Source organism: Coccinella septempunctata, chromosome 2, assembly GCF_907165205.1.
Source record: "Coccinella septempunctata chromosome 2, icCocSept1.1, whole genome shotgun sequence".
NCBI classification, from domain to species: Eukaryota; Metazoa; Arthropoda; class Insecta; order Coleoptera; family Coccinellidae; genus Coccinella; species Coccinella septempunctata.
Window position 1 is genome coordinate 1,747,953 of NC_058190.1, and position 17,463 is coordinate 1,765,415.

Sequence of the window (17,463 nt, forward strand, 5' to 3'; positions counted from 1 at the left end):
GCTTTTGAAGGTCAACCTTTCTACATGCGACATATTCGCAAAGACGACACTTGTGTTCCTTAATTTTCAAATGAACGGATTTTATGTGTACGTCAAGGTTACTTTTGCTACTTGAAGCATAATCACACGAGTGGCACTTGTGATCTTGAATTTTCAAATGAACAGAGTTGATATGTTTTCGGAGAGAACCGTTTACACTTGCCTCATAGTCGCATAGGTGACACTTGTACTCCTTAATTTTTAAATGAACAGAGTTTACGTGTACTGCAAGTTGTTGTTTGTTACTCGCAGCATATTCACACAGACGACACTTGTGATTCTTGATTTTCAAATGAACACTGTTCACATGCCTTTGAAAGTCATCTTTTCTACTTGTGAAATACACACATAGGTCACATTTGTATTCCTCGTTTATCAAATGAATAGATTTTAAGTGTACATCTAGTTTACTTTTATTACTAGCAGCAAATTCGCACAAGTGACATTTGTGTTCCTTGATATTCAAATGAATGGTTTCTACAGGAACCTTGTGGTCATATGCAAGACTGGAGGCGTAATCACATGGTATCTGTTTTGCAAGAAAATTTTCTTCACTTGCAAGATGATCACTCATCTGAATCTTATCACTTCTATACTCCAAGTGGATAGGTTCAGGTTTGTTTATCAATGGGTCTACCACTTGAGGCTTTTCGGTAATTATGCAGTGTAGAGAGAACTGTGCTAGGGCGGTGAAAAAAATCGTACTCACAGATTCCGGGTCCCAGATTACGAAAATGAAAACGAGAAGTCTGCAATTCTCTTAGTTTACCCAAAAAAAAATGGGAAAGTTTCCTTCTGGAACGTGAGGTTAGTGATAGTTATAGCTTGTTTTCTCCTTTTTTCTTAATCAATACTCATTGGAAATGTTCGATTTAGGTGATCTCAATCATTTCCAGTCAAAAAAAGGCTTCAATTTAGCCGAAAACGATGATTTTATATATTGTTTACATCCGTATAAGTCGTCATTGCCGCCATGATATTTCAACATACGAACTGTCAAACGCTGCAAATAATGCAACGTTGCCAATAGTACATATGTGTAGTTAAATTGAAGAAATTAGTTCGAATATTGATTGGGGAAATGATAATTCAATTGATTTTTACTATACGATATTTTCACTTTTAGCATTGGCTCATTGGCATATCAAATTATTATGGAGCTGTACAACTCCCATAACCACCTAACCTTTCTATTAGGAAAGGTTGGGTTAGGTTTAAGGGTTTTGTCATGGTGTTTTTTCAAGGATCACTTTTGAAAACGCGGTCAAATTCGTAATGGCAAAATGAATCGAGTCTTTTTAAAGTTTCCTACACCAAAAATGTTTCATTATCGAGATATTAATAACATGAACCATTCAGGAATAACGACCAGTACCTATCATAGTCAAGCTTCCAAAGTTCCCTTTAACTCTAGTAAAAAAAGACACTAGAGAAAGCATTAAGCAATGTGCAATTTTATTAGTTAACTGGCAGCTTACCATAGGTTAGCATAGGTTGTCTATGCAGCTAACGCATATGGAATAGTGAACAAAGATATGCTCTTCCATAGCCTACTAGAATTAGAGTTAACTTCTAGTAGGCTATGGCTTTTCCTATCCCAACAAGAAATTTGCTGACCAACCAATTTGAGGCTTGGCAACGTTGCATAGGAACAGTTCGTAGCTCGAAACATCATGGCGGCCATGATGGTTCACAACGGATGTAAACAAAGTATAAAATCGTCGTTTGCGACGAATTAAAGGCATTTTTTTGGCAGGATGAACTTGAATGTTGATGGATTTAACATTTCCAACGAGTATTCATTAAAAAAATAGAAGAAAACTAGCTCTAACTATATATAACCTCACCTTCCAGAGGGAAACTTTCCCATTTTTTTTTGGGAAAACTAAGAGGATTGCAGAATTCTCGTTTTCATTTTCGTAATCTGGGACCCGAAATTAGTGAGTACGATTTTTTTCACCGACCTAGCACAGTTCTCTCTACACTGCATAATTACCTCGAATCCAATATTTTTTACTGATTTTACACTGAAAGAAAAATTTGAGACAAGTGAAGAAAGATATGTAATAGTTTATAGATATACTCACTCGTCATGCGAATTATGCACCTCTTTTCTGATATTAAAGCAACGTTCACCTCTATCCATTTTTCCACATCCAAAAATGCTGTGTGGAGTCCTTAAAAAATCATGGAAAAAATATCGAAGATATTTGTGCAATATCTTTGAAAAACATCAACAAAAAAAATCATCTTCTGTCAATTCTGTCATAAACATAGCCACAGAAAACACAGACTTCATGGTCCATCATAGACCCCTTGTCCACAGATTACAGAGTATCCCGTGTCCCCGAAAACGGGGAACGTAGGGTAGGAGTCGCTGCGATCGCAACGTTTATCGATAAGGGGAGGGGATTTAAGCGTCAATTTGAAATTTTAGTTTATGTGTCATCGTGGTTTTTCTGATGATTTTCCAAATAACTTTCTTCAAATCTATATTAAATATGAGTTCTCTGAATTATATGCAATAAAATACAAGTCATATTATAAAGGGGACTATGTTATCAGCTGTTTGTAATTTCAAATTGTAAGAATCTAGAATTCTTTGTAATTGTAAGAAAAAGTCTTATAATTATGTGACTGCAAATTCTTCGTATTCGTTCCCTATACAGGGTGTTACTTGAAGTTTTTATTCGGAAATTCAAATTATTCATTTAATTATTCACTGTTCAGTTGCATACAGAATAATCTCTGCCGTTTTCTAACCAAAATTTCTCGGCTGTTACAAACGGGCTTAAGGATGGAATTTATGTTGTTTGAGGATTCTCATTATTGTTTGCGTGAAACACCAGATACATCGGACAATTTCGTAGTACTAAAAGTCGGATCCATTGCTACATGACCACACAGCCACGTCCCTCGCTTCGTCTTTTTCAAGCACCCTCTTTTCGTTTCCGACTGAACCAGTAGCGTCAAATTTGGCAACCAATTGCACAACGTAAGAAGCGGATACATTTTTTCGTAAATGAAGTCGTTCGTTAAATAAACCCGCTGTTTTTCGCGCAGGGTCGTTATTTCTAAGAAATAATTTTATCATTTCCATCCTTTATTCTACTGAATACACCACTTTAATAGGGAATACTCTTTCTGACGAAAATGATGTATTTCTTATGAAATATCTTTGAAACGTCACATTTTGAAATAACCATTTCAACCGTTTCCCAAAAAAAATTATTTTAAGCACTTAAAAATGAAAAATAAAAATGGGAATTTAAAGTTTAAAGCGTTTTGTGAGAATTGCACAAGTTGGCAACATCGACTGAAATATGCCTTGATAATAAAGGACAAAAAATGCATTATCTTGATGAGATAGACAAAGATGGCTGTCTATGAAGTCTGCGACGAACGAGGAAGGGCGTAAAATTTCATGGGATTTTTATGGCCGGTTGCAGTTGAAGCTCGCCAGTAAGTACGCGCCTGTAGATCAATAGCTGTTATTTTATAAACATTGAACTCTATAGAGTTCAATGTTTATAAACAACACAGAACACACCCTTGACTTACTTTATGATAAACAAGCTGATCGGACATATAGTTCTTTTCATTGCATTGAACTCTATGGGAAGAGAGTTCAATGTTTCATTGTCTTGTATGCGCTGTTGCCAAATCGTAAACTCCGCACAAAGCGATTTAAATTTTAAAACCCCATATTTGAAGGACGATTTTGAATAGTTTCCGCGGTGAATTTGAAAAAATCATGAATGAAACTCATGATTATTCAGTTTAAACTTGCATATGCAGTGATAACCCAAATTGAGGAGAATTCCCCATTCTACTAAAAATTTACAATCGCTCTGACACACTTGTAACATTCTTGAAAATTCACGTTAGACTAAGGTAATTCAAAAACATGTCTACCTCTTTGGACAAATTAAATTAATACTTTTTTGGGCAAAAAATTAACAGCGTAACGACTAAATACCTTTGAAATGTGTCGCATACGAATAATATTCTCGAGATATATCCACATTGCCTCTTTCACTATTTTCGCTGTTATTTCATTATCGATGGATTTGAACTGAAATTTTAGGGTCAGATAGTACTCAAAATTAGTTTTTGCAACATTCCTAATCAAAATCAAGAGGTCGTGCTCACCACCATTTGGGGGTTGAAGGGGATGAAAAAAGCGGAAAATTTGATCCCCTCGAATCAAAAATTCATGAGTTCGAGCGATTTTCCACATTTTCATTGAACCACTCTGTATATATTATACACAGCGCAAAAAAATTAACGCACATTATGGAAATCTCAAATTTATTCTACACTGCACTGAAGGTGTTCTCAATGATAATTATTTTTATCAGAATTATGCATGCATATGTTATCCACTTTCAACGGTTTTCTTCAATACAGATGTTTTTTCCCAGCAGGAATAAAAAAAGATGATATTATCAGATTTTGAATGTATTGGCTCCATTCTAAAATCAGTTGTTCTCGATCAATTCTAGTGATCAATAGTTTTTCTTTCGTTTGATTTTCTACATCGTGCCCAAGCGGTAGTTTTGCGAGAAGAAGGGTGGACATACACAAGAATTGCAGAAAGGTTTGGAGTTTCCCATACAAGTGTGTCCAGAATGTTGCAGCGATTCAGAGAGACAGGTATGAATGTCCGAAGACCAGGACAGGGTAAACCACTGGTAACAACTGCCATTCAAGAACGTTACTTGAGAGTTTCTTCGTTGAGACAACGGTTTGCAACCGCTCGCCTCCTTCAAATTCAGCTTGAGCAAACTCATGAGGTGCAAATTAGCACTCAGACAATAAGAAATCGCCTCAGAGAATATGATTTAAGGCCTCGTGTCGCGGCAAGAGGCCCAGCTCTTACCCCAGCCCATCGAAGGGTGCGCTTGGATTTTGCGAGAGAGCATATCCATTGGGAAGAGGGAAGAGGCCGATTGGGAAAGAATTCTCTTCACAGATGAGTCTAGATTCTACCTCTACTATTGTGATCGACGTTCCCTTGTATACAGACGTCCACATGAAAGATATGCTCAGTGCAATTTTCTGAATACTACTGGTTTCGGGGGAGGATCGATTATGGTATGGGGTGGAATAACTTTGACTGCTCGCACAGACCTAGTGGTTGTTGATGATGGAGCTATGAATGCTGATAAGTATATAAGGAACATTCTTGAAGAGCATGTAGTGCCATTTGCCCCATACATTGGTGAAAATTTCATTTCTATGGACGATAATGCCAGACCCCATCGTGCGCGCATCGTTCAGGAGTACCTTGAAGAGGTTGAAGTCTCTCGAATGGAATGGCCAGCAAGAAGTCCAGATCTCAATCCGATTGAGCAGGTTTGGGACAACCTCAATAGAAGGCTGAGAAGTTCAGAAAATCATCCAGCTACTCTTAATGACTTAGGAATCCAACTCGGAGAAATCTGGGAAGGATTAGATCAGAACATTTTAAGATCAATCATTTTGAGTATGAACCGTCGTTGCCGAGCTGTAATTAACACAAGAGGTGGAAATACCAAGTATTAAATCACTTATCAGCATTTCAGTATTTTGAAAATTGTTCATTTCTCTTCTTTCACATAAGATTCGGTGAAATCCTGAATTTTTCTTCCATTCAATGTGCCTTGTTTCGTTGAAACCTTCCCGAGAGAACATAAAGAATAAGTTATGAAGTCAATGTAGAGTTAACTTCCATTAAAATTGAGATTTTCAGAATGTGCGTTAATTTTTTTGCGCAGTGTATATACACACACGAAATAGACATAGTAGTTTATTTAGTTTATTCTTCAAAATTTATACGACAAGTCAGTATACAATATTCATATAAAATAAGATAATAAAATAAAATAAAAAATGTATACACCAAAATATACATATGTATATCTGCAAGTAAAAAGGACAATGACTTACTCGAAAAAAATTACCAAGAAACAGATTTCTTGAAAGTGTATGATACTTTTTTGTGGTCCTTATGTGCAAAAATTGGTTATCGCAACTCTTCTGGTGCTGCATAAATCCACAATTATTATGAGCTCGTATATGTTAATATTTTTGGGTACTTTTATTTTTATAAATGCGAAAGTTGTACAGATTCCATGAAAAATAAGGGATGATTCAATAGAGTAGAAATAACTCAGAATTACTTACAATAGGTATACAGAATGATATATAGATCAAACTCAAGTTTAAAAAGTTGAAATATACTGGCTGTTTCATATGAAAAAAAAATTCTGATAAAAACTACCAAGTTGCGTATTTTAACTCTAAAGAATATAGGCCACAAGTTTCCTTAAACACCCACCATGGGACACCCTGCAATCTCTACATAATCATCTTCAACTATTTTAAGCTTCACTTCAATGAACAGATTTAACATGTGTTGAGAGTTCCTTTTTAAAATTCACAGCATAATCGCAAAATTCGCATTTGAACTTCCTGATATTTAAATGAACAAAATCGATGTGCTTCTGAAGAGTACTTTTTCTTGTCGTGGCGTACTCACATAGATGACACTTGTGAATGTTGTGTATCTTCTTTTTCTCGTGAACTGAGGCGATATGACTTTGAAGGTTACCTTTTCTACTTGTCACGTAATCACATAGATGACACTTCATGTCTCTTATTTTTAAATGAACTCCTTTTATATGCATACTGATGTTTCCTTTCCCACTAGCAGTATATTCACATAAGTGACATTTGAAATTTTTGATATTTAAATGAACGGACTTTAAGTGGTGGCGAAGGTCACTTTTTTTATTTGTAAGATACTCACACAAGTGGCAACTGTGCTCCTTAATTCTCAAATGAACAGATTTTACGTGTATTTCAAGAGTTTGTTTACTACTTGAAACATATTCACATAGGTGACACTGGTGCTCTCTGATATTCCAATGAACAATGCTAATGTGTTTTTTGAGGAAACTTTTCCTACTCGTCGCAAAGTCGCATAGATGACACTTATTGTCCTTGATTTTCAAATGGACAGATTTGATGTGCAGTTGAAGAAAATATTTCTCACTGGCAGCGAATTCACACAAGTGACATTTGTGTTTCCTGATGTTCAGATGAACAACCTCTATGTGAATTTTAAGTTGACGTTTCTGAGTGGCTGCGAAATCACATAGATGACACTTGTGTTTCTTTATATTTAAATGTACATTATCGTCATGCTTCCTCAGATTTTCTTTCCATTTTGTACAGAAACCACATAATTGACACTTGTATTTTTTAATTTCCAACTGTACAGATTCTGCGTCACTCTGAAGGTCATTTTTCGTACTTTTCATGTATTCACATGACGAGGACTTAGGACTAGCAGATGGTAACTGATTTTCATCGACATTGGTAACTAAGCAGTTTGATTTACTTTCTTCATTCTTGATTACATATTCTTCTCTTTCGTAAACTACCTTTCCATCTATAAATTGTTCAACTGCATCTACAATTCCTGACTCTTCTTCTAACTTCACCCTGAAACAAATTCGAATTTTTCTTAAATAGTTTTGAAAAGAGCGTATTAAGAATTAGGTATTATATAGAAGACTTGATCAAAAAAATCTAACTCAATAATTCTGGGGCATAGATTACAAAACGGTTAATGAGAAGTGGGCAATGCTCTTAATTTTAATTTTTAACCATGACAAAACCATAAACTATGGTGGCCCATATCCAGGATCTATGGGCGGTAATGATGATTCATACAGCTATAAGCAATGTATGATTAAATCATCGTTATCGACGAATTAAAAGAATTTTGTGTCAGTGAAAGCTCATGTTTCTGAGGGAAACTCCTCTGGTATCTTCTTGTTATGATTTCCATTGGTACGATTTTTTTTACTGAGCTAGCACGGTTATTTCAGTCCTAAATTATTATTGAAAGTAATGGAAATTATAAATAAATACTAACTCAACGTAGGCTTGTTCCTCTTCGTTACCACTAGTACTACGTACACCCATATCCATTTATTTCTACTCATTCAAAACACATGAGGAAATTACGATTCAATTACTATCATGTGAAGTTGCAATTTTCAGTCCATTCTGGACAAAGATCTGTGATGAAAAAGGAACCATTCTTATCAAATAAGATAATAATAGCTACTTTTACCGTAAATAGATAAACAATTCCGTAGTAGCAGAGTGAGACCAACCTAACCTAAGCGTATGGTCCGTATATACACATTTGGTAACCGAAAGTTACCAGAGCGGTTACTCTGGTGACTGATATTGAACCAAATTGTCAGGAATTCGACATATACGGACCACCCACTTACTAACCAGAAGTAACCAAAGTGTATATACGGACCACAGCCTAAGTCTACTTTGTTTTGGCCATAGAGAAAGGGATGTAGAGTCACAGAACACTAATGTAGAGTCAGAGACCTTTCTCTATGTGTAGAGTAGAGAAAAGGGCTGTATTCGGGTTCGCATTTCGGACGGTCCGAGAATTGTTTTAGAACTGCGCAAAACAGTTGCGCCCTAGAATCGAACTCTCTGTGCAGTTCTAGAACCATTCTCGAACTGTCCGAAATTCGAACCCGAATATAGCTATAGAGAACGATCGCCGTACTAAAAATGTGTCTCCTAAAACGGGGAACGTAGGCTAGGAGTCGCAGCGATCGCTACGTTTATCGATCAGGGGTGGGGATTTTCAGCAAATGAACAGCCTTCATTTTATTTTAGGTTATGTGTCATCATCATCTTTTTGATATTTTCATCGGAAAAGTGCTCTTGACACACAAATTGATAACGAGTCGATTCTCGAGATGAGGTTTTTTTTCCAATTTTCTCTCAAAAATGCACTCGGAAATTTTATTCTTTTTTTCTTTCCGATGCCAAAACACTCTTACACTAGCGCACTCTTCAACATTTCACCATGGTCATATGTTGTTCTCTCATCAAAAATCGAAAATAATAATAATATTCCTATCATCTGTCGACAGGAAAACAGTTCTCTCAGCCAACTTCAACTAGTTGAAATCAAAATTTCGCACTCCTGTGATGGCCAGCGCCATCTACTCTGTAATCTGTGGCCAGCGCGCCTGTTGGCAAAAACATGAACTACCATATTGGTACATATTTTAGGGGACAAAAAATCTATGGTCTCAAACTCAAAGTAGCGATCGTTTTCCTCTCTCTACTCTCCATGACTCCATGCCTCGTTGGTTCAAGATTCTTGTTCTTGAAAAGATTTTGGGTGAGTTTATTACTTCTTTTATTAGAGTTTCTTTTCACTCCAATAATTAATCTTGTGGTAAGCATTCCCCTTATGAAAATCGTTTCGTATTAGAAATTAGAACTCCCAATCGTGCTGTTCAACTTCTTAAAACAGTAGCACGTGTTCCTTTATCGTTACTCTATTATTTCATTTTATTAATTCTGAGTGTGTTTACAGATAAGATGTCGTCCCATCTAATTTGTGGTAATATCAGGAATAATAATGCCTTTTTGTTAGAAAAAAGACACCGGCAAATCCCTCAGCTCAGTAGGCATCTTATAAGACTGAGTTATATGAACATGATAATTTCAATGGAAGGTGGACAGAGGGTAGCCCAGTGCCATGGTCTCCAAGATCGCCAGACTTGAATCCATATGATTTTCTCCTGTGGGGTTTCATTGAGCAACTTGTTCACAGTAGCGTTGTTGATAATGTTGATGAATTGAGATTCAGAGTGGAAAGTGTTGCTCATGATGTATAGGACAGTCCAAATCTCTGTCAGAATGTGAAGCATGATTTGTGGGAGAGAAGGTCTGCTGGCAAACAATTCACTAGGATAAAAAATGTAAAGCATCCTTAAGCAATATTTCTAAAGTGGTCAGGAAATTTGTTTGAATGAATTGTAGGAGTTGTTTGAGGTGAGTTCATCCAAATACCTAACTTCACTAAAACTAAGTCGGCTAGTTTACTAACCTTTCTTTCAAAATAAAAATCCGGAGCTTTGATTCTTAATATTGAATTGTTACTACACAGCAAATATGGAATTCTGTGGATCTTTGAATTTGAGCGGCTTTAAGCCAAAGTACCCAATTTTTCGAAAATCACAGAAATGTTTCATTTTTGAACATCAAACAACATTTTTTTTGTTTTTTCAACAGCCTCTATCTTTTAAAACAAGCCGATTAGGAAAAAAGTTTCCCATTTGACCTCAAGAATCTACTGTTGAAATATTTGTCTTAAATCAATTTCAATTAGTCTATATCATATATGTGACAACAATTCGTAGCTCTAACTAATTAACTTAATTTCATGATGATTTATTTTTCCACCAAGATCGCTGAAGGCCATGCTGAGAAATAAAACTGAAGCTTTCTTGGCGAATTTTTCTTCTCATATTGTCAAAACATAATACTAATTGACATTCTCTTTTCAGTTTCTATTAGATCAGTTACAACAATTCTGAAGAGTTTTTACACAATTTGACAACAGGGAAAGTTGCTGCTTCTACAGCACAGTAGGTATTTCTTAACTTTTATAACTAATTTTTATGAATACATTATATTGTACACAATCTGACTGGTTCAAACAAACTTTTCATGATGATTTTTTTTTCCACCAAGATCGCTGAAGGCCATGCTGAGAAATAAAACTGAAGCTTTCTTGGCGAATTTTTCTTCTCATATTGTCAAAACATAATACTAATTGACATTCTCTTTTCAGTTTCTATTAGATCAGTTACAACAATTCTGAAGAGTTTTTACACAATTTGACAACAGGGAAAGTTGCTGCTTCTACAGCACAGTAGGTATTTCTTAACTTTTATAACTAATTTTTATGAATACATTATATTGTACACAATCTGACTGGTTCAAACAAATTTTTCATGATGATTTTTTTTTCCACCAAGATCGCTGAAGGCCATGCTGAGAAATAAAACTGAAGCTTTCTTGAAACATTTTTTTTCTCATATTGTCAAAACATAATACTAATTAATATTCTCTTTACAGTTTCTATAAGATCAGTTACAACAATTCTGAAGAGTTTTTACACAATCTGGCAACAAGCAAAGTTGCTGCCTCTACAGCACAGTAGGTATTTCTTAACTTTTATATGTGATTTTTTTGAATACATTATGTTGTACACAATCTGACTGGTTCAAACGAATTTTTCATGATGATTTTTTTCCACCAAGATCGCTGAAGGCCATGCTGAAAAATAAAACTGAAGCTTTCTTGACAAATATTTCTTCAAATATTGTCAATACATAATACTAATTGACATTCTCTTTACAGGATCAAGTCAATAATCTCTCCAACATGAGCTTGTACAGGTATAATGGCCTAGTTCACAAGAAATAGTTGATATTGGGTAGAATATCTATTCTATTCTAATTTCTAAACAGAGCTGGAGTATTTTCTCTAAGATTAGTTACACCGATTCTGAAGATAGGGTTTTTACACAATCTGTCAACAAGCAAAGTTGCTGCCTCTACAGCACAGTAGGTATTTTTTAACTTTTATAGCTGATTTTTATGAGTACATTATATTGTACACAATCTGAGTGGTTCAAACAAATTTTTCATAATGATTTTTTTTTCCACCAAGATCGCTGAAGGCCATGCTGAAAAATAAAACTGAAGCTTGCTTGAAAAATTTTTCTTCTGACATTGTCAATACATGATTCTTATTGGTATTCTTTTTACAGGAACCGTTCAATAATCCCCCAATTTCAGCTTGTATAGGTATAATATCCTAGTTCACCAAAAACACTTGGGATTAGAGAAGCCGACCAAATTCTTGTTGTCAATCATGTTGAGTCTTCCAAAATTAATTGAAAAGTACTGAAAGCTAAGTTGCTGACCTGATATTGTATGTTTAGATGTTGAAAATAAAATATTTGTTTCTTAAAATTCAGTTCTTCACTCCCTTCCCTATAAATCAAACCCTTTGTAACGTGGTTACCTCGGAGAAAACTTATCTCGAGCGCCAGCTATTCTTTTCACTAGGAAGAATAGCAAACCTACCAGAGTAGCTGCTAGTCGGAGAAAGGGTTCGCTGTTATCTAGGGTGGTAGCGATAACGAAGTAGTCAAAATCAAATTATGTACTAGTTTATTCACACCTTCGGAAACTGATGATATAAACAACGGAAATATGTATGTGTAGGTAAGAAATATGAGCGAATCGATCAGCAAACATACATTCGGGAAATTCTATCCGATCACGAGCACTTTATAAAGTTTATACCGGGTACAGTGAAAAATCAAAGGTTGTTCAATAAAATGTGCCAACCAGGACTGACTAAATGAATACTAAGGATGACCTCGCGAAGTGAAATGACTTGCTATACGGTATCGAGATGTAATCAATTGTATTTCTCCAATGAAAAGAAACACAACCAGGGCGGATCTATTCGAGACTTTTATTCGCTACCCCAAGGGCTAACGCTCCATGACTGATAGCGAAGAAAAGGTCTATTTTTAGCTCAACTACGGGATTTCACTGACGACGAGCGGTACCTCTTATTCTCTACCCCAAGGGCTTAAGCGCCATGACTGATAGAAAAGAAGATATTTCGGATTCAACACTTATAACGCGGACAGGAGGGTGGACGGGACCTTCCCTTCAGTACCCCAAGGGCTTACGCGCCATGACTGATAGCGAAGGGAAAAGTCAGACTCGCGAAACAGGGTAAAGTACGATAAAACATAAAAGAAAGCGATACAGTACAGCAGTGTCAAAGAAATAACCGGTGTAGGTCTAATGAAGAAACTGAACGGTAAAGACGGGGACCTACCTCCTTTATTTCAGGCACTCGCGGAAAACAAACGAAAACTAAAAATTAATTCCTAAGAGCACTAATACTCGCAACACAAAATTATTTTTAAAATTTTTGAACGGCTTGTCGTGCACACAATTAACGTCGAATCGCAGAAAAGTACGGAGCGTAAACTAACTGAAGAGACTGAATTAAAAGAGCAGAAATCAAAAAGTAAAAGAGACCGTCGCGGGGGAAAATCTGCTTTTATAGGCAAATCCCCCACACGTTAAAAATCTGAAAATTCCAGAATGCGACAAGAGTGAAAAACGTCGTCAGCTCCGGTTTATCGCATATCAACATAAGAAAAACGTCGAAATCTTCAACGGCTTGCAAGAAAAACAACGTTAAACACAGATAAACGGTTTTTTACATTTACTCTGCCTATCGGAATGAATGCACTGAATATTTGAGAATTAAATATTTTCAAAGGCGGAAATATGTAATGAAAGGAATGCACTAAAATGAACTCCAATTTTTCTCAGAAAACTTGAGATCATTACACCTTTTTATAACATTCCTTAACAATTTTTCTTCAAATTTGAATTACGATACATGGTATGGGAAGTATTTTTGGATAACATATATTGTATATGTTCTTTCTCCTCATACTTTATTGGGAACCGAGTTGTAAACAGAAACACTACATTGCTCAAAAAAGTTTTATAGTTTGCGCTGTTTGATTTCTTATAACTCCAATACTTAGGTACTTGGTTTTATGAATTTACATCGACTTGTTAATTATAAATTGAGGGAGGGATAATTTTGGGAGGAGCATGTATTTATCTTGATACTTGGGATATATCACAAAATTGTGAACTTTATCGAAATTATTCCTGCATTTAACACAAAATTTGTAATTACAAATCAAAAGAAGTACTTGTTATTGTCTGATCGAGGCTCTGAAATATTAGACACAATAATAAGAATTCGACAAGTGTTACGATCTGAATTGAACCACCCCAATAGGGAATACTCCTGAAGGAAATGATGTATTATTTATGAAATATCTTTGAAACGTCACATTTTGAAATAACCATTTCAACAGTTTCCCAAGAAAAATTATTGTAAGTACTTAAAAATGAAAAATATAAAAATGGGTATTAAAGTTTAAAGCGTTTTGTGAGAATTGCACAAGCTGGCAACATCGACTGAAATATGCCTTGATAATAAAGGACAACAAATGCATTATCTTGATGAGATAGACAAAGATGGCTGTCTATGAAATCTGAGACGAACGAGGAAGGTCGTAAAATTTTATGGGATTTTTATGGCCGGTTGCAGTTGAGGCTCGCCTGTAAGTACGCCCGTGTAAATCAACAGCTGTTATTTTATAAACAAGCTGATCGGACATTGTCCTTTTCATTGTTTAGTAGGCGCTGTTGCCAAATCGTAAACTCGAAACCAAGCGATTTAAATTTTAAAACCGTCATATTTGAAGAATGATTTTGAATAGTTTCCGCAGTGCATATGAAAAAATCATGAATGAAACTTATAATTATTCAGTTTAAACTTATGAAGTGATAACCCAAATTGAGGAGAATTCCCCATTCTGATTAGTTTTACATAAACGCCTAACAGGCAATCGCCGAATCGCCCTGTACACAGGGTGACTCTGTGACTTCTGCATATATTTTAACAGTAGATTCTTGACAAAAAAACCTTTTTTTTGATTACCATTCGGCCTAGATGAAAAGATATAACCATTTTAGATTTTCATAATGAGCTATAGCATCCCTGGAAAAACAAGTTTCTTTTAAACTGAGTAGCATCCAATGATCGAGTATCAATACTCAAAGATCCAACCAAAGTACCCAATATTTCGGATTTCACAGATATTTTTATATATATATACTCGCAAACGGCGTATTATACGAGAAAATATTAAGAATACTTTCATTTTCCGACATAGTCAAATACCCTTTAGTGAGAATCCAACTTACGTACTTTTAACAGTTCTTTGAATTTCTGTTATGTTATGATCATGTTGAAAAAATTGCAAGATTTGGGATGAATTTTCCATTCAGAGAAGATTCATCACATCAACGAAAAACTATAATCCGAAAATTAAATTCTTTCGTTTGAAACCTTTATTAGTAGATTCAGACATACATATATACAATTATGTATAGGACAGGTCAAGCATAAACATCAACAACAAACAATGTGTGAGTGTTAAGTTTCAACAGAATAAAATATAAAAACAACAAGGTAAACAATCATTACCTTCTTAGATTAAGATAAGACAAAAGAAATTTTCTGATACAGTAAAGAATTGAAACAATAAAAAATAAATAACACTGTACTAAATTTACTTAAACGGCCAACTAGTATCTACAACCAGTTCAAAATGTGGTATTAATTGGAATTTTCTGTTTCTCCCAAAATTTGCATATAAGCGCCCCCATTTGAAAGTTAACAGATGTAATATCCGATACTTCATAGAGGATTATGAAGAAGGTTTTTGGGATGCCACATTTCTGTTAGGGCTCTCAAGAAGGTGGTTTCTGTTTTTTAGAAAGATCTTTGTTGTGGTTTCACTCGGTGGGAGATATTGAATAATTAAAAGATTTTTGGTAGAAAAGTAAGGGAACTCGTTCGGGGCTTGTCTGATTATTCGTGTTCAATGTTTGTTGCTTGACACTTTCTTTTATGTACACATTTACAATTTCTGAAATAAAGCTATTCATCTATATACATAAATATATATATTTAAATAATTAAAATGGACACATTTTATGTGTATATCAAGTCTACATTTATAACTCGCAGCAAATTGACTTAGGTGACATATTGTGTTTTTTTAAAACATGCTTCTGAAGAGTGTGTTTATAACTTGTAACATACTCACATAGTTCACATTTGTGTTCCTTAATTTTTAAATGAACTGATTTTATATGTGATTCGAGGGTTGACTTCATATTTGTAGCATATGCGCACAAGTGGCATTTGTGAATCTTAACATTGAAATGAGCAGATTTTATGTGTATGTTGAGCTTATGCTTTTCGCTCGAAACAAATTGACATAAGTGACATTCGTGTTTCCTCATATTTAAATGAACAGACTCGATGTGCTTCTCAAGGTGTTCTTTCCTATATGTAACATAATCACACAAGGCACATTCGTGATTTTTAATATTCAAATGAACAGAATTTATATGTGTTTCAAGACCCCCTTTAGCACTCGCAGAAAAATCGCACAAGTGACACTTGTGATTCCTGATTTTCAAGTGAACAGATCTCATGTGTTTTTGAAGGGTACAAAAGTCAGCTGCAGCATAGTCACATGACTGACACTTGTGTTTCTTGATATTCAAATGGACAGACTCCACATGCCTTCGAAGAGCCCATTTTCCGTTTGTATCATACTCGCATAGGTGACATTTGTATTCTTTAATTTTCAAATGATTGGAATTTATGTGTTTTCGAAGGTTTATAACACAATTAGAGGCGTATTCACATAAATGGCACTTGAATTTCCTGATATTCAAATGAAGGGTGTCGATATGCGACTTTAGGTACACTTTTCTACTTGCAACATACTCACATAGATGACACTTGTATGTCTTATCGGAATGGGCGGAATCCTTATGCTTTTCAAGGAAGTCTTTTCTTTTTGTAACATACTCACATAAGTCACACTTGAGTTCCACTTTATTTGAAACGACCGATTTTTTAGGAACTTTTTTGTGTTTTTCAATACAATTCTTTTCACTAACGGGAGAATCCGCCATTTGCCTGTGATGACATTCATTCTGCTCCGAGCGAGTTGGAACAGAGTTATTTGACAGTGGATCTAATACAGTGGATGAATTAATCATTGTTGAGTCAAATACTTCAGGCAATTCTTCGTTATGAGAGGCAGATTGTAATTGATTGGCATTAGGTTCTGGCACTGCACAATTCAAGGTAGTTTTTTCATTCTTGATTATATATTCTTCTCTTTCATGAACTCCTTCTTTATCTATAAATTGATCGAATATGTCAATCATTCCTAGTTTCAACTTCACACTGGAACAAATGCGATTTTTACAGAACTGACTGGAAAAAGACGAGTAATACAGACAATATATATACATAAATACTTACTCATCATCCAAATGAGCCATAGGAGAGTTATTTACAAGTGAATCTAATATTTGGGGCTTCTTTGGGGATAACTGATTTTTATCCTCTTCTATAATTAAGGAATTCGGGTTATTTTTTTCCATTCTCGTTATATATTCTTCTCTTTTATGAACACCTTCTTCATCAATAAATTGTTCCTCTAACTTCACACTGAAAGAAAGTCGATGTCTTAATTTGACTTGTCTAAATGAAAAATAGGAAAGAATGAAAGACGATGGATATATGTATTTACTCACTCATCATAGGCCTCTTCATTAATATCACTACATTCCCCCATATTCATGTTTTCATATGAATATTTTCCACCCATTCCGTTGAACTCTTTTAGCAAAATGACGAGCACAGAACCAAAACCTAACCTAACTCTATAATCATAGACCACAGATTACAGAGTAGACAAATCATAGACAAATGTCTTTTAGAGTTCACTCCACCAAAGATAATAGGGCTGTTTTGGTTCGCTTTTAGGATGGTTCCAGAACGGTTCAAAACAGTCACACATTTATTTATTCAGCGTAAGCC

General features: G+C 35.1%; 2 protein-coding genes and 1 long non-coding RNA gene across 10 annotated transcripts; 1 reads left to right on the forward strand and 2 right to left on the reverse strand.

The window, feature by feature from the left end:
- Nucleotides 1-5,817: 5,817 nt before the first annotated feature.
- On the reverse strand, nt 5,818-8,220 carry LOC123308140 (zinc finger protein 64-like). 3 transcript variants are annotated; one of them, XM_044890691.1, is made up of 3 exons: nt 8,211-8,220; nt 7,967-8,112; nt 5,818-7,530 (listed from the first exon to the last, which is right to left on the reverse strand). In XM_044890691.1, exons 2-3 carry the CDS (start codon nt 8,020-8,022, stop codon nt 6,417-6,419), a joined length of 1,170 nt encoding a protein of 389 aa, XP_044746626.1. In that variant the 5' UTR covers nt 8,023-8,112; nt 8,211-8,220; the 3' UTR covers nt 5,818-6,416. The 3 variants fall into 3 exon arrangements, with proteins under 3 accessions (XP_044746626.1, XP_044746624.1, XP_044746625.1); XM_044890689.1 differs by having other exon boundaries at nt 8,168-8,220; XM_044890690.1 differs by having other exon boundaries at nt 7,967-8,100; nt 8,168-8,213.
- Nucleotides 8,221-9,209: 989 nt separating this feature from the next.
- Nucleotides 9,210-11,906, forward strand: LOC123307469. 3 transcript variants are annotated; one of them, XR_006536977.1, is made up of 7 exons: nt 9,210-9,256; nt 9,455-9,915; nt 10,431-10,511; nt 10,718-10,798; nt 11,005-11,085; nt 11,290-11,499; nt 11,702-11,906. It is a non-coding gene; the product is annotated as an uncharacterized LOC123307469 (long non-coding RNA). The 3 variants fall into 3 exon arrangements; XR_006536975.1 differs by having other exon boundaries at nt 11,290-11,495; XR_006536976.1 differs by lacking the exon at nt 9,210-9,256 and adding an exon at nt 9,271-9,313 and having other exon boundaries at nt 11,290-11,495.
- A 2,982-nt stretch (nt 11,907-14,888) lies between these two features.
- Nucleotides 14,889-17,331, reverse strand: LOC123308332 (zinc finger Y-chromosomal protein-like). Of its 4 annotated transcripts, none has more exons than XM_044890944.1 (4): nt 17,178-17,331; nt 16,903-17,091; nt 15,589-16,777; nt 14,889-15,547 (listed from the first exon to the last, which is right to left on the reverse strand). In XM_044890944.1, the coding sequence occupies exons 2-4, from the start codon at nt 16,907-16,909 to the stop codon at nt 15,526-15,528; spliced, it is 1,218 nt and encodes a 405-aa protein (XP_044746879.1). In that variant the 5' UTR covers nt 16,910-17,091; nt 17,178-17,331; the 3' UTR covers nt 14,889-15,525. The 4 variants fall into 4 exon arrangements, with proteins under 4 accessions (XP_044746879.1, XP_044746877.1, XP_044746880.1 ...); XM_044890942.1 differs by having other exon boundaries at nt 15,589-16,824; XM_044890945.1 differs by having other exon boundaries at nt 14,889-16,777.
- Between the last annotated feature and the right edge of the window lie 132 nt (nt 17,332-17,463).

Coding starts and splice junctions, on each gene's coding strand:
- LOC123308140 (XM_044890691.1), bottom strand. CDS start 8,022: ATGGATATGGGTGTACGTAGTACTAGTGGTAACGAAGAGGAACAAGCC. Junction 7,531..7,966: donor GAGGAACAAGCCTACGTTGA/GTTAGTATTTAT, acceptor AATTTGTTTCAG/GGTGAAGTTAGAAGAAGAGT.
- LOC123308332 (XM_044890942.1), bottom strand. CDS start 17,251: ATGGGTGGAAAATATTCATATGAAAACATGAATATGGGGGAATGTAGT. Junction 17,092..17,177: donor AATGAAGAGGCCTATGATGA/GTGAGTAAATAC, acceptor ACTTTCTTTCAG/TGTGAAGTTAGAGGAACAAT. Junction 16,825..16,902: donor ATGGCTCATTTGGATGATGA/GTAAGTATTTAT, acceptor CATTTGTTCCAG/TGTGAAGTTGAAACTAGGAA.